The sequence below is a fragment of the Syngnathus acus genome, chromosome 21 (assembly GCF_901709675.1).
Source record: "Syngnathus acus chromosome 21, fSynAcu1.2, whole genome shotgun sequence".
NCBI lineage: Eukaryota > Metazoa > Chordata > Actinopteri > Syngnathiformes > Syngnathidae > Syngnathus > Syngnathus acus.
The window spans coordinates 3,990,289-4,006,875 of NC_051105.1; the positions used below are offsets into that span (position 1 = coordinate 3,990,289).

Genomic DNA, 16,587 nt, shown 5'->3' on the forward strand with positions numbered 1-16,587 from the left:
TGAGGCATGCGCAGTTACCACCGTGTTTTTCATTTGATTGTTTGATAGTTACGAGATTTTTTCATGAAAATATTTATTGTAATTATGACTTCGCTGCTGTGATAGGTTAGTGATACACTACCGTCATTAATCGAGGACCCCATTAACACGTTTTTTTAATGATGCATTATATGATGTGTAGAAACGATTTCATTTTCAGTTGACTGCAAGAGGCAAAATGGCCGTCCTCTGAGATGGATGAAGACGGGTAGATTTTTCTGCTTAATTTGTAATCCACAAGCACAATATTCATCACAATGCCGTCTAAACTAATAGGGGCACATAAAATATATTAGATTTCAAATGTCAGTCTTCATCTTTTAATGGTTATGCTGTATTCATACCAAAAGGAGAATCCAGATTTAAAATTCCCGTTCAAAATAGTCAATTGTTGAAAGCTCACTGAAATTGATGGGGTCAATTAAAGCATGTCTCAATTGACGTTTTTGTTATTGTTGACCGAGTTGATCTAATAAAGTTAGAAAGCATATTTCAATGTTACGGCAACATGTAATATCAATTTGGAGCTCACAGACTATGTTGAATTTTTAGTTCCGTAGTGAGCTAAAAAGGTTGAGCAATTCTGTATCACTAACATTTTATAGGAATGACAGAAAACCTTACATTGCTAAATATGTAAAATACATGCAAGATTCTCATCACATGGGAATGCAGGATGAGCTCTTCCCTATTGTTATTAGGCAGAATCACTTTCAATCTTGCTGACCAATTATGTTTTTTTCCTCTTCAACGCAATCACCCTCAAAAGAGGTTGTTTTATCGTTGTAATTGTCGTATCGTCATTACACTTGCGTGTGGCGTAATATTGCGCCGACATGCTAATGTTCCCAACTAAGCATTATCTGCGTCAATGATGTCCCAGCGTGAAAGTGTCACCATTTTTACCGCATAAACTGCTTTACATCGCCACGTAATCACACTCCGCATTACAGCCTGGAAACCTGCGAATCACCGCCGAAAGGTTGAATGTCGTTTATTGCGCGTATCACATTTACACCAAGTGACATTGTCTTTTCAGATTGTGTTGATCTCTTCACTTTGCAAAGGTCAGCCCCTTGCGCCGCTAAATTCGAGCTGACAGAGAAGAAGAGTGAGGAGGGGCAGGGAGGGGTTGGACAGAAGCGTAGACGCATCGCCCCCACGTCCTGGCGCTCCAATTTAATCTATCCAATTAATGAAGAATGAGCTTTAATGTTGATGATGGGTGACAACTCCACTGGTCAGTTTTTTTTTAATTCATTATTTGTGTATACCAACTGCAGGAGACAATTAGGCTGCATTTACACAGCAGGTCCCCAGTTACAATTAAGTGCCTATTTTAACTGACTATTACACGTACGCTATTTTAAAGTGACACATAGACAATATTACTGTTTACATTTATTGAAGTGTCAAAAAAAAAATTCTAAAAATATCCAAGAAAACATGCCTGTTAGTTTTATCGTAACATTTAATGGTCAATGCATTTTCTTGAGTTTTGATTTACCACACGTAGTTGTTAGTCACGATAGGTTAGTCGTTTGGGATGGATGTGTCATTGATCAGTCATGTTAGGATCGGAGTGGTATAAGTAGTATAACAACAATAAAATTGATCATAACAAACAAGATTCATATTTTAGTCCCGCTACATTCAAGTTTGATTGTTGTTGTCAATCAGGCTATGTGAGGAAAGCATTACTGCACATAATTTGTCAACTAAAAGCAGGCCCAAGTGGTAGTCTGTTTACAAAAGAATTGCAACATAAGACCAATTGGTTCAAATCTACGTAAAATTCAAATTACAGTAGATATGATTGTTAGAATATGCATACAATCTTAGAATTTTGGGACCGTCATACACCAAGGATACCCTGCATCTCACTAGTACTTTATTTGTATTAGATGTTTTTTGCGTGGCTAAAAACGCAACATTTTAAAATGTTGCAAATTTTGGATTATAACTGGCCATAATGATTAACTTTATTACGATGCCTAGCAAATGTATTGTCTGTCATAAAAAGGAGATAATCCCATCCAGCTTCAGAAAGTGCTTTAATGCAGGGAATTTCAATTTCAGTTATTTTGTCATTTGAATCCAACCCATTTTTTTTCCCCAAATATAAACACAAATCCCGTTCAGGAATAAAACAACAAAACATGTTGAGGTATACACTTTCAATTGTCAGATGCCATGAAACATAACTCCTGGCAGTTTGTTTTGGTTGTGTTGGCTTAGTAAAGCTTACACCACATCATTCACTCATAAACCGTGTCTTCGCAATACTAATTTATGTAATTAAAAACTTGCTAGCCACCAGATGACCACATGAAACCCTAACCGCCATTCAACCCTCGGCGTCCATGTTCCTGCCCGTCCGATATGACAGCGGAGTGGGCCGTGATTGATAACGCTCGTCGATTTATTTCATTTGGGGAGCCTTAGTCAAATGACAACGGCTTGTCATTGACTGAAAGCAATCTTTTTAAAAGGGGGGAGCCTTTGCTAAGTATCAGATGAAAATGATTCCTCTGTCTGCTTGGGTGTCACTGCTGGAGCTTTATTGATTGGCCTTGAATATATTGCAGCCGCTGCAGTAACAGCTGCTGCTAATATCTACGCCCTGCTCTGCACTCTTGTCCACGGCACTCTTCATGCCATTGTCGCTTATCGCAGACTCTCTTTTTCCCCCTGATGTGGCAAATTTATCAGAAGTGACGTGACGCAAATATAAAAAATGGGCCCAAATTAGAGGAGCTGCTCCTCCCGGGAACCCGTTTTGCTGTCGGAGCGTGAAGACGCTAACCAGAGCCGCCATTGTCTCCTACGCTCTGCGTTATCAAACGCTGGGATGTTGGCATTGCCTGGTAAAGGTCATTTACTGTAATGAGATTTGCCACATGCGAACATATGGCACGATTATGGAGCCCTGTTCATTAACATTTGCAGCTAAGAGCCAGACAAGAAAAGCGCTTCAAGGCAGACAAAAATGTGTCTTGCACATTCTTTTCCCTCAAAGATTTCCCGCATCGAAACAATACCATTTTTTCCAGAACACGAATGAATAGAAACATGAGATAATCCTCATAATTGGGGAAAAGAAAAACGGCCAGGGTGCACTCAGTATAATAAATATAATTTCACACTCAACAGTAAAAAAATAAATAAAAATAAAACTTTTTTGAGTGGGAATTGAATCCACATTGCCTGCATTGAATTCGCTCAAGTAAACCACAACACCTTCAGTCTGGTCAACATTTTCACCTAAAAAAAAAAAAGAAAAGATTATGGTCAATAAACATTAACATTTCCAGCAAAGAGCCAGACAGACAGCACGAACGAGTGGCTTGCGCTGGAAGGCCAAAACGTGTTTTGCATTTCCTACTCAAAGATAGGAACAACTTTTTTTCCCCTCCCCTCTGTCACATAGATGATGGATCTTTCTATTTCCCCTTTCAAGAATGCATGCCATTAGAGCGCCGGGATTTTAAATGATCCCATAAAAGTTAGCCCGATACACTTAAAGGACAAACACCTCTGTCTGGCTGATAATTTCGACCACATGTTACACTCCGCTGCCTCTCAGAGGAAAGCAATTATTCTATAGCTCATCAAATCTGAGATATTTTCTTTCTTATCGCGCCTTGCTAACATCCCTGTGCTTGAAAATGCTTGAAGTTTAATTGGTTGAACTCGGGATGGACCTCTGACTGATCAATTAACTGTTTGATCAACTAATGACCAATTAACTGCTTTTTAAATATTATTTTTGATGGGATGGGCGAATAGCTCTGTTCTGAACCAGGTTTCAATGTCATATTGCGCAGAATATCACATAGCACAGATTTGCCGAGGCTGTAACTCCGCTTATCATCGCTGAAGTCATTTTGGTTTTCTTTAGACAGCAAACTAGTTGAGGGTGTCCACAGTGCCTCTGTGGTGTGCAGCCAAATGGTGCATTCAATTAATTTCCTTTTAAAATGTAGAACTAAAACATGTTGAATCTTTTTTTGTATGTTGGGGAGGGGGGTTGTTTGTATTAACCATCCTTTCCCAAACACAATTTTGGGTTCCCAATATGTACTGTACTTTAGTTGGAGTAGCTGAACTTGATACCATACACATTAAAAGTCATAGATTCATCATTTCATACAAAAGTTAGTCTACCGCTTTGCTCTAGCTCAGAACGCTGCACTAATTAATATACAGTCTCCACTTTGCTGCAATACCCTGTTTTTCTTGCAGACCTTTCGTGTAACTGTTCGTTGCAGCTACTCAACTGTTTTCAAGCAGAAAGCCAGCCACTGCAATTCATTTTTGCAGCTTTAAAAAATATATATTTTTTGTGTTCTTTATCATCAACATACAAGTAAATGTAAATTTTAAGGTAATATGTAAAATGTATTTTTCAGGTCTATATTTTACCAGTGGACCACCGTGCTGTTCAAATTGCTAGTTTTTAATCCTAATGTAAAATGTATATTTTTCAGCTTGTTGACACACTTCAGCTTGGTTTGTCTCCATCTGGCTTGTGGAATGTAAACGATATTGTTTGCATGTGTTTGGTGTCGGGTCGTCTTTGCGTGCACCTATAGCGCGTTATTATCTGAGGCTTTATGTCGTCTTGGCGGCATCCGTTCCCTCGTGTGTGTTTGTGCTCACGTAGGACGTATTTAACAAAGGCAACATGTTTGCTTTATGATCAACATTAAGTGCGTCAACACAAAAGCTTTTCTTCCGAGCTGCGTTCAATGACACTGTGGGGCTGTGGGTGGCTACATCAAAGCCAAGATACCTTCCTCTCTTCTATAATGAGAACCAGGACTCGCCTGCTTGGACTCAACCCGCCATCTGCGTGTGTGCGTCTGTGCGTAATGTAAGCGTTCTAAGTGGTAGCACAACTCCAGACAACACAACACCTTTATGGAGGTTTTCACCGTTTGATGTCGTGTCCGCCAGGCTTCCAAAAACGATGGCTCCGGTCATTTTTTTTTTCAGCGCCATGAACAGTTCTAATAAAGATGAAGAGCTGATTAGTGCTCGAGACCGCCAAACGTCCCAGTATTCATTTCCTCTTAGGGCCGCGCAAATGCTTGCTATGACCACAACAAAGGCTGTTCATAGCTCACCTTTGTTGCCAGAATACAACATGGGGGCATTTTACAAGTTCACTTAAATGAGGACTGCCTTGTTTACGCCCTTCAGGAGAGAGCGTGAATGGGCTTCTGGGAAATTCGCCTGCCATCAGCTCTAAACTTGTGACTCTGTGTGATGTCTCAACTTTGCAGAGAATCATATAGCACTATATAAAATAAATACGTCGGACAGCTATTTTTTGTGCAGTTACTAATACATCAAGAAATATGGTTTCACGTCAACTATTTTTCAGAAAATAGTTTATAGAAGCTAACTGACGTGTTAGATTTTTGCAGTTATTTTAAAGCAGTTGTGTGATTTTTTTTTTTGGTACATAAAAGAAATCTACGCCTAAAAATGATACATTTTGTAATCAATTTGGTCAGCACGTCCGCCTCACAATTAAGAGGTGCGGGATTTGATCCCGGCCCCTGCTTTCCTGGACTGGTAGCCAGCCAGTGGCAGGGCAGAGCAAACAGACAAACAACCATTCAGACGTATGGATTGTTTAGAGTCTTCAATTAATATGCCCACACTAATTAGTGTGACCATAATTTTCCAAAAATGACATCTTTTTCATCAAATTCTTGATATAACTTCAAAAAAGACTGATGGTGTTCACCGGCATCTCACCATTTTTTGCAAGAATCCAACTTTGATGCGCTCAATTAAAGTCAGACTGGGATTGAACTGCGTACAGAGCGGTGACTCAGTCCATTCCGCCAGCATAGTGGAATGTTCCTATTGAGTTTGACAGGATCAGAGAGACGGAAGAAGCGTCTCAACTCGGAACAACCAAACGGCTTAGTGGTCAAACAAGTCGGCCCTTTGTCTCGTCCAATTGAAATCAAACTCAAAGGATAACCACCAGGAATGTTTGTCTAGGATGCATTGTTCAGACGCTCCAAACAAAGACAGATAGGCTTTAAACAAGGCATTTAATTAGCGCCAGATCCCGAGCTCGAGCGGCGCCAACCAATTAGACATTCCTCAGGCGTGTGTGGGCCCTATTTCACAGATCCTCTCCGGTGCTGTCTCTTACAGTACATCTCCTGCCGTCCAGTTAAGAGAAGGTAAATAGCCCAAGACAGACAGCTTCATTAGCCAGCGTCTGAAAAGCGTCGGGGCAGATTGTCGCTTAAATAGTCCGCCGTTACTGTGGGCCCAGCCGGCGACCTCTGATCAATTACAGCTGACATTATTGTTTGTCGGGAACCTTTTTTTCCCCTTTTATTCCTCGGAAAACACGATCAGACTAGAGCTTTGCCTGGAAATGTAATCTCCCCCTTCTCTCTTTGCGCTTCCTCGGCTCCACAAACAATAAATCATTCCATTGAAGAGATAATAAAGTGCCAAGTAGGATCTAGTTTAATTTTTGTCAGGGGAAATCTGCCTGCAACAAAGTTAGAAGAGTAAAAGGCTTCCGCTTTCCTTGTTCTCATATATTCGAAAGGCAGACTTCCTGTTTAGATTAAGATTGATGGTGGCGGGTTATCATTTCTGTCCACCACGTAGCCAACAGCTCTATTTAATCATTTTAAAACGTTCTATCTTTTGTTTGGATTTTTTTGACAACATGCAATTTGAAATTTGCCATAACAAGCCCTTTACAGTAATTGCACTCTCACTGAGGGCTGTTTTAATTCACTCTGTTCGTCCCCGCCGATTCCGATCTTTGCTTAGCCAGGCGTGAGCATAATAGCTTAGCTGTTTGTCGGTATTAAGTGATTTGTTGTTTTAATGACGACACATCAATGTTCACCTTTGAGGCTCCCTCAGGCTCACTTCCGGTAAATGACTCCATACGCTTTGTTTACGCATAGCGGGAATTCGCTTCTTCATCACTTCTCAACTTTTATGTTGGAAATTGCAATAGCAATGTGTATTGCAAGAATTTAGTAGCAGGCTGTATCATTATACAGCTGACGAAGGGATATAAAATGTTGCGATGAGTTGGAAGTTAAAACTGCAGTATGTAACTTTTTTAGTTTTCACCCAAGCCACTACGAGAGGTGAATAAGGATATCAGCTCCTATAAGACCTTGCTGGATTTTTTTTATAGGGTGTCGATTGGCGACTTTCCCGCTCTCTACAGTTGCCAGCGCACCGGAAATTACAGAAAATAAATTATGCATTTTACCTAATAATGGGCAGACCTTGTCTAACTATGTATTATTTTCTATTTATGTGTGAGAAAACCATCATATATTAATTTCCTCAGCCGAGTATTCCATCTTTTTCCCCCCACCGGCTGTCCAGATGATTGTTTGTCTTGGCTAATCAACAGGAAGCAGTGTGTGTCACTTGACCATGCGCAGGCAAAAGTAAAGGAAGCTGCAAAGTGGGACAGCTCGACATTTCCATGCCCCTAAAATGAAAATAAATGAAAACAATTGAATATGCCGACAGCACTGAACTTTACTCCTACTATACCCATGCAAGTAATTGATTCTGATGATTCCTGCCTCTGCTTAGCTAGTCTGACAGAGACAGATTCTCGAATTTCCTATTTTTTATGATTGTTTAATGAGGAAAAAAATACTACTTTACTCGAAGAAAGCAGACACTTAATCACCGCTTACACTGTGGCACCTCTAAGGTTGAACCCTTTTCAATCTGCAATTTGAAAAAAAAAAAAAAAAATGTCACTGCAAATAATGGAAATAGAAACAATCCATTCAAGGGGCTGTCACGACCAGACATGTGTTACGTAACATTATTACATATCAATCAACAAACAAAAAATCGTATCTCACCTATCACCTGTATCCTCTCAATCAGCAACAAACCGAAGCATGCAAGGCCTTGTTGGCCCGTAGCAGATTGCCCTTCCCTCCTTTCAATGGGCTTTTTGGGTGTGGGTGGGCAGTTTTGGACAAGGCAGACATGAAAGGTGCTGGGCAGTCGCTGAAAGCGACACTGATACCTTGAACAGAGGTGATGTATTTGGTCTCAAGGACAAGTGGTGGCGAGCTCTCCGTGTATTTGGAAAGGGAGGACGCATTTGGCCCTGAGTGTAATGCATCCTACCTGGGAGGCCCTTGAGGAGCCTTGAATGGCTGATGGGTTGCCAAGACCCTCTCCATGATGTCCTACATTAAGCAGCTCTGCAATCAGACCTTCCTTTTTCTGTTTATTTGTTTGAATTAAGCTTTGCCTGCTGAGCGGTAATTGATTCAGTCCGAGCGCTGATACAAGGTGCTTGCTTTAATCCTTTATATTGTTTGGGAATACTCTCCACCGAGGCATCTTTCTTATGGAAATCAATGCTTGCTTTTGGAAAAAAGAGCCCTTTCATTTCCAACCAGTGTCCTTCTCTTTAGAGTTGTCGCCATGCCGATCTCCTTGCCCTTAAGCGACTGATGTTTTGTCTGAGTTTTTTTGTTTTGTTTTTTTTGCACATCAGCTTTTTTTTTTTTTTTATATTACCTTGAACCGGTCTGCCAAGTGAGAGAGAAAGAAAAAGGGCGGAAAAAAATCAACAACAAAAAAAGCTCAATCAGTATCCGAGTGTCTATGAGGTTGTCTTTAAAGCGAGTTGCGCAGGAACGAGACCAGACTGTTCACAGTCCCGTTTGATCCTCAGCCGTTCAAAGTCCCTGTCGAGAGAAGTACGGACGGACGATAGGGAGGGGTGGGTGGTCTGGGGGGTACGGAGATACCTCACTGTGCCCTTGTAAAAGTTGCCATGTTTTCATGAAAGAAGCACGGCGCACTGCTAACTACGAACCCCCCGTGGTATCTTTATTATTCCGCGCTCTTTGCCGTTTAAACGTCTTCAATTTCCCCCAATTAGGCGTCCATCGGCGGACTGCAATTGAATAATTTAAAAGATACGTCTGAAGCCGCAATGTGTATAGATCTAAGAGGTAGTGAAATTCCTTCATTATGCCGACTGATGGGCTGCTATAATTAACCTTCGTCGGGTTTGTCATTAGTGTACTTAACTAGTCATGGCGGCTTTCAAGATTTCCTTTGTTTTTAGTGCCGTTTTTATATTTAAATATTAAGGCCATTTCCATAATATTCCCATATTTTTTATTCATCAGAGAATAATTGATTCCTTTTTATTGCTGTGTAAACTTTGGTGTGTGAACGACTGTGGATAGTCTTTATCCCCCATTTTCTTTATTATTATTGCGTTCCTTCTCTATTATTAACGCATAGTAAAACATTGATGTCTATTATGTTAACATGGAGAATTATTCAATTGCTCCAACTTAAATGTTATTGGACTTTTTAAGGAGTATTTCAGGGGTGGGGAATTACAGAATTAACAGCATCAGGAAATATCTTTCGGCAAATTCCGTTTCCCCCTCGTGAATATTAAACCCGTGATACGCATCGTTGAGTAACCAACGACCTCTTCTTCACATCATGGCAGGCCTGGAACTGCCCTTCATGATGATGCCTCACCCGCTGATCCCCGTCAGTCTGCCGCCGGCTTCCGTCACCATGGCCATGAGCCAGATGAACCACCTCAGCACCATCGCCAACATGGCTGCTGCGGCGCAGGGCCAGAGCCTGCCTTCCAGAATGGTCACCTCTGTCATTAAGGTAAGGTATTATTTACATATAAGAGGTTTATTTGAAATATCTGCCCTGATTTGACAAAATATAAATCACCACAAAAATGTAATACTTAAGCCTGACGTATGCAGCCCTCCATAATTACTGCCCCTGTGGTTAAGATGTGTTAAAAGACTTCAATTATTTTTTGACTGTTCTGCTTGACATGTTCGATTTGTAGAAAACAAAAAGCAGTTTTTCTGATGAAATAGTGCATCTTTTAGTATGTTTGCTGTTTATATCGTCACAGAACACAATATTCTGTGGGTGTCAAAAGACCAGAAGAAAAGCTCTAAAGTGGTTGTGTGATATGTGGGAAATCTGCTTTGAAAATGGCTGGCATCAAATGAGCTAAATATGAACTATATTTGGTGAATTTTAACTCCATGTTAGTTAGTTTGTATGCAATGTAAAAAAAATGAGCTAACCACTATGTTAAAAGTTAAAAAACGTTTTTGATGATTCACAATGAAAGCTAATGGATATACTGTATTTATTTTAGGGCTGTGTGTTGTCACTGCAGGGTTTGCAGGAGCGCATGCAGGACAGTCCATCCCCTGCCCCGTCCTTGGAGGACCACCGAAGGCCCGGCAGTCACCCGTCGTCTCACCGCAGCAGCAGCGTGTCGAGCTCGCCCGCCCACACGGAAAGCTCTTCAGATAGGATACGTATGTCTCCTCGCCAACTCGTGGTTCAACATTGCGCTTTTTTTAAAACGGGTCCTCATAGCCGCCCGGCAACTTTACTGTCCACAGCGCCACACCACAACGGCCTGTCTATGAACCAAGCCCTGCTGGGTCTGTCCCCCAACATCCTGCCTGGACCGAAAGAGGGAGACCTGGCCCATGACATGAGCCATGAAGCAAAGAGGATGCATGCAGAAAAAGGTAAGTCTGTTTTTTGTCACTATTTTTGGATTACATTGATTAATTCAATAAAGATTTAAAGGAATGCAAATTAGTTGTACACCACATTGCCGAGTGGTCACATAAGAGTGTGCTGGGATGTTATCATTAAACATACACACCTATGATCAAACCTTAATACTGTACAGGGACGTCATTTTCCAACTTGTGGTAAGTCTCCACAGTTTAATTTCTGAGGTGCTGCTGTTTTGGTTTGCAACAAATACGCTGAGCAATTGTGTAAACAACGATGTTGAAGAAAGTTTTTTTTTTCCCCTAGTTGAAGCAGCCATTTATTGCTGTGAATCAATTGAGAAGCTGTCTATTAATCTAATTATCTAAATGTTGAACAGAGGGTGTGATTTACCGAAGTCAAATTCCTTGTTTGGCACGCTCAAACATGGCGAATAAAAACTCTTGAATCTTGAATTAGGGTAGGGGCCACTATTTGAGGAAATGTAATACACAAAGGTACTGCCTCAAGCTAATTGCTGGGCTGCAAGGTGTGAAAGGTCAAAATGTTTTCAGATAACAGAGCTTGTTAAAGAAGAATTAAAGGTCAGAAAATTAATCTAAAAAAAAGTGAAAGGTGATATGAAAAAAGGGTTTCATCTCCAAGTCATTATAAAACGTTACATGCAAGGTAATTAGTTTTCTGTCTTCTTGTGGAATTTTTGGGGAGATATTGCTACACACCTCAAAGATTGGCTCTATTGATTCTGTGTCTCAATTATCAGTTTATAATTATAGCATCATCGATTTAAAACAAATAAAAACCTCCTTGTTTCTCATCAGTGAAAAAATGTCTAGTAACTATAATTACCAAAACAGCAACGCCAGAAGCAATCTCTCATATGCATTGAAGAATTGTCACATGTTTGTTTGAATCCTTCTTATTTAAAATGATGTTTTCTACTTGAGATCAAATTGAACATACTGGTAATATTTGTAGTTGAGTATTTAAACACTGCTGGCCACTATTTGCCAAAATATGGCAACCAATTCTCATTGAACTTTTTAACAGTGTGATGAGTGTGATGAAAGTCGGGATAATGGTGCAAAAGGTGAATTTGTCACTGAATAATTCATCCATCTCAAGGTTTAAACTTCAATTTAAAATAGGATGTGAGTATCGACGAAGGTGCACCATTTACTGTATATTGCTGATCCAAATTAGGAGGTGGAGGTCTCCTATTCTGTTACTAAATTCAAATTCATCGATATTACCACAAATTCCCATTTGCTTCACACATGGGAGTGGATATGTTCAGGAGATGTATCACGGTCATATCATACAGGCTTGAATAGTTTTAGTAATTGCTGTCAAGATTTTTCATTATGAAATGGAAAAAAAAAGGAAAATGGTCTGTAGTCATAGAAAGTGAATCAAATAATAGATTTGTAGTATTCTCCATTGGTTTAAAGGGAGCAGTGTAGGTTGTGATGCTGTGCTCAGGGTGAAGCGGGGTGGGGCGAGGTGATAATGATACGAGAACCACTGTGGAAATCATCACCGGGATCCACTTTGCTCCCTGTTGAATAGTCTGACATGAAAATCACTATTAGCCCTTCACTCGCAGCCTGTGAAGCAGTGCATCGGAATAATTAGCAGGATCATGAACACAATTTATGGGTCACCAAAAGTGTGTGTGTATTTTCAACAGATCCTCCTAATCCAGCAATGGTATAAATCTTGGAAGACATAACAGATGACATGCTATTATTCTTTTTTTAATGTCCAACTTTGTCTACTACCAGTAAGACACAAATAAAATAATGTGTAGCTTTCTTAACGATACAGTATATGTAATGATATACCACATTTAGATAGTAGCACATTTAGAACAAAGATCGAAAGGATAAAAGCAGCTGTCGGTGTGAAAAAACGTTTTTCTCTCCAACTGAAACTCTTTTCATTGATCATTACCATTTCAACAAAATTATTAAAAACATTTTATCAAATAGAATAACAAAACAACATCAACAATAATAATAATAATGATAATGTTCGAAACCATATTGGGCAATGTGATAAATGTTTTTGATTGGCTATGGGCATTTTAAAAACAATGTAAGTTTGAGGAATAATAAAAACTGTGATTAGATTAATAATCATAATATAACCCAATAAAACTTGCTTCAATGTGTAGTTTTTATAAACACCAAAAAAAATACTAGTTCTGTATTAAAAAAATAATAAGAAAAATGATTTTAATCAAACATTGTTTCTCGCTTTTGTGCAAACTCAATACACACCTCTATTAAGTTGTGATCTAAAGATGTGTCCCAGTATAGTTCGGGTCAAGGTTATAGTCAAAGTTAACAGAGTTTAGTTTAGATGTGGCCAGAAAATAGACACAAGGGATCTATAAAAGACAGACGAATGGGGGCTAACAGTCCAAGAGCAATTCCAACCAGGTGACCCTCACGCATTTTACACACTCGGCGTTGTCAATTCCCGATATGTCGCCAGACTTTATTAGGATTCTGCTCTCTTCTGAGGTCTTGCACTATGGGGTAAAAAAATATATTTATTTTTCTAGTTTTTCATGAAATAACCCATTAATGCAGAGGAGTGCAACCAAATTAGTTAGCAATTTGCTGAGCATGAATTAATGAAGAGAGCTCCTCGCCGCTCGCACAGTTGTAATTTTCATAATAACCCCGGAACCTTTTATTTGGCAGCTTGTTTAGTTTTTTCGTTTGAAGGTTTTCATTAGTCTAATGAGGACTGCACAAGGGCGAGCAGTCAGCACAATTTACATGAGGAAGCTATCATAATAAATGAGGCAATTTGAATAACATGCACAGGTTTATGCAGCGAGATAAGAGAGATGGTCGCCACCACCGGCCGATACATTAAGAACTAACTAATAACCAAAGTAATTCCAATAAAAGCTTTAAGTGAAGGGAATAAAATTAATGATAGATATAGTGAACTGTAACGATATTACACGATGCGTTAGATGAATAAAATAAACCATTGTTCAGGAGGCTTTGTTTATGGCCAGCTTTTTAATTAGGGCCCCGTTTGTCACGTTGGTTTGTTTAGAGATAGCATTCCGATAGTTTAATGATATCGCCCCCACTTGTTTGATCTTTACGATCCTGGCCGAGCGCTCAATTAATTTCGTGCGCAGCGGGAACGCCGGAGAAACGTCCCCATTTAAATAGGAATCCCAAAAAGATGTTGCAATGTCATCTAGTGGCAGGACAAAGGCTGTTTGTTGTCAAGCCTTTTTCCGATGTTGTCACCTAGCGCAGACAAGCCAGATGGTCCTAGGTTGTTGTTTTTTTCTGTCTTTGGGCCCCAAAACAATTCTGGATGAAAATAAAAAAGGATAGTGAGATTAGATGATGTTTATTGTTTAAAGTATAAAGTTCTCACATGTGACTAATTGAACAGCTTCAAACGAGAAGAGCCTCTGTCTTGTGAAAACAGCAGGTAGCCTCGGCAAACAAGGGGGGACATTTGAAAGCCTTTGGCTGTAAAACCCACTCTGGACATCAAACGGCTTGACATCATTTCATTTCTTTGGGAGAGTGTGTTTGAAATGCCAGCCATATGCATGTACTTCGAACCATACGTGTGAATTCCATGTGGCGGAGGGGGGGGCAGTGTTTTGCCAACAATAAGTTACACCCATCTTCAAGAGTTGCTGAAATGTCAGACAGTTTTTTTTTTGTTTAGTCGCCGCTAGGCTAGAATAACAAGCTAAAAATATTATACCATTATTTGATGGTTAATGAGTGTGTTGCTTAGATTGAGGCAGATAAAGGTTTGCCTAATGTGTTTTGAGATACAAAACTGATTGTGTGATGGTTACACAACAATATATGAAGTATGTTTGGGTTTTAGAAACATAACCTACTATATGATAACAAAAATATGTACGTATGCTTTGCTCAACTTTGTGCAGAAAAATATATTTTTTGAGTGATTAAATGTATGGGTTGATTTTGTGTATGGGAAACTGTAACAAAAAAAAAGAATGTTTCCCTACAGAAGTGACTGATTACTTATTGTTGACCACCAGAAACCAAAACCAGGAGTCTGATGCCCAAATGTGCCATGGCATCTTTTAGTAGTCACAAGAATGTAAACACAAAGGAATTTTGCCATAAGGTGATAAGCATAAAATAAAAAAAAAAGAAATTACACCGCAGTGTAAACAGGACATCCTGCTAAAACCAAAGACGTGTCACCAGTCTAATCAGAAGTTTCATCCCCAAAACGATTTTTGAGCATTCAAAAGCACACAGCTTCCTTCTGTTAGCTGCCAGTGCTATCTGTTTTTGAACTACAAGGTTTTGGGAGCAGAGGTCAAGGTACAAATGACACACGAGTGTGCCAGGGCAGGTCATCAAGGATGCTGATGAAAAAATCCCCAATTCCACTTAAAGCCCCACAAGAGAACTTTTCAGGTTTTGTTGATTAACGCCATATGGACAAAAGCGGTTGTGAACATGTTTCTGGTCAATTCTTAATTGCAAATACGTCTTTGTCCATTTATCTATGCCAGCGTTATATAGTGACAGGCAAAAGAAAGGCACCCCTATTAGACGGCAGAAGGTACAATGAACCTGTTTATCCACCTGTTGCTATTCATATAAAAAAAAAAGTCCTGGCTTACTAAGGTGCTCTCAACTAATTTCACATTAAGTCACACTAGAGTGCGTTAGAAGCAACACTGAAGTGTGTCTTGCAGTAAGTCTTAGACCAGAGTTCATTTACTGTGTTTACATATGTCTAACTAGAGTTCCATTCAAACAAAACCTGCTAGTGTGAAAGCACCTTTGAAGATAACCAGTCCAAAATCTGCCCAGTGAGAAAAAAGGCTCAAGATCACCAAAGGTGCACAAACAACTTCCAAATCCAAATGGAGGCGCTTGATCGTTCATCTTCCGATTCACCAATGATTCCTTTGATTGCCGACCTGTTTTTCTTGATATATTCATATTTAGCGAGGCCTCTCTGCACTGCCTCGTGTGCATCTCTGCTCTGGCTGAGTAAAGCACTTGTTCATTTGCACTGAAGGGTAACATGAAACAGGGCCGAGCCTCCTGATGGACAGGCAGATTTCACCTTCGCCAGTGAATGATAATGCATTATTAAATTTGCCTCTCTGCTCACTAGATACACTTAGCTGACCACAGCATATTTATCTCCCCATCCGACGCTCTCCGTCTTGGCAGGAGAGAGCATTCTGTCACTTTTGAGGCATTTCAAAGATTAAAAAGAACCTCTCTCTTTTCAACGTCCTTAAAAGCATCCCCTTCCCCTCACCACCACCCACCTGAGTGAAATGTGATTAGTGAGGAGATGGTGTCACGCGATGGAACATTCATGAGCGGAGAACAAATATCCAAATGAACTCCCGCGTCCCCACTCTTGCACTATCAGCATTCCTGCTCACATGGTGCAAGAAGAAATTTGATTGATCCTCTATTGAATTATTTTTTTCTGCACACTTTCATTTCAACGGCACGCACTGACAAGTTGTTTGATCACAAAGCATTATTGTCTGCCAAGTCACATTTCAGGGGCTCTGATGGCTAATGATCTCGCCTCCTTCGACCGGAAAAAAAAGTCAGGTAGTCAGCACCCCGTTTGAAGTTGCGAGCGCCAAGGACACTGAGATGAACCGACACAACACGCAGCATTAAAGTCAGCGTAAATGAAGAGAAGGAGCTGAACACGTCAAACTTTTGATGATAGGCATAGCATCAATGTCAGAGTGTCGTAACATATTTTCTTTTTTTTTTGCTCAAATGCCCATATATGAAAAGAATCGGGACTACATAGGCAAAAATAGTCACACTACACATAAATATACAATCAAACAAATTTCACAACAGGATCAAAAGTTCTATATGGAATCAAATTAGCTTATGCAAGTGGATCTAAAATTATGGGGATACGGAATCCAAATTACAT

The 16,587-nt window shown here is 39.9% G+C and overlaps 1 protein-coding gene across 3 annotated transcripts in view; it reads left to right on the forward strand.

The window, feature by feature from the left end:
* dachd (dachshund d) overlaps nucleotides 1-16,587 on the forward strand; it is a 111,634-nt gene that overhangs the window by 77,530 nt on the left and 17,517 nt on the right. For 2 of the 3 annotated variants that reach the window (XM_037239938.1, XM_037239935.1), the window contains exons 4-6: nucleotides 9,560-9,732; nucleotides 10,247-10,412; nucleotides 10,500-10,631. In XM_037239938.1, the coding sequence (XP_037095833.1) occupies nucleotides 9,560-9,732; nucleotides 10,247-10,412; nucleotides 10,500-10,631 (471 nt within the window). The remainder of the gene's footprint in view (nucleotides 1-9,559; nucleotides 9,733-10,246; nucleotides 10,413-10,499; nucleotides 10,632-16,587) is intronic. The other variant, XM_037239937.1, reaches the window with a different exon arrangement.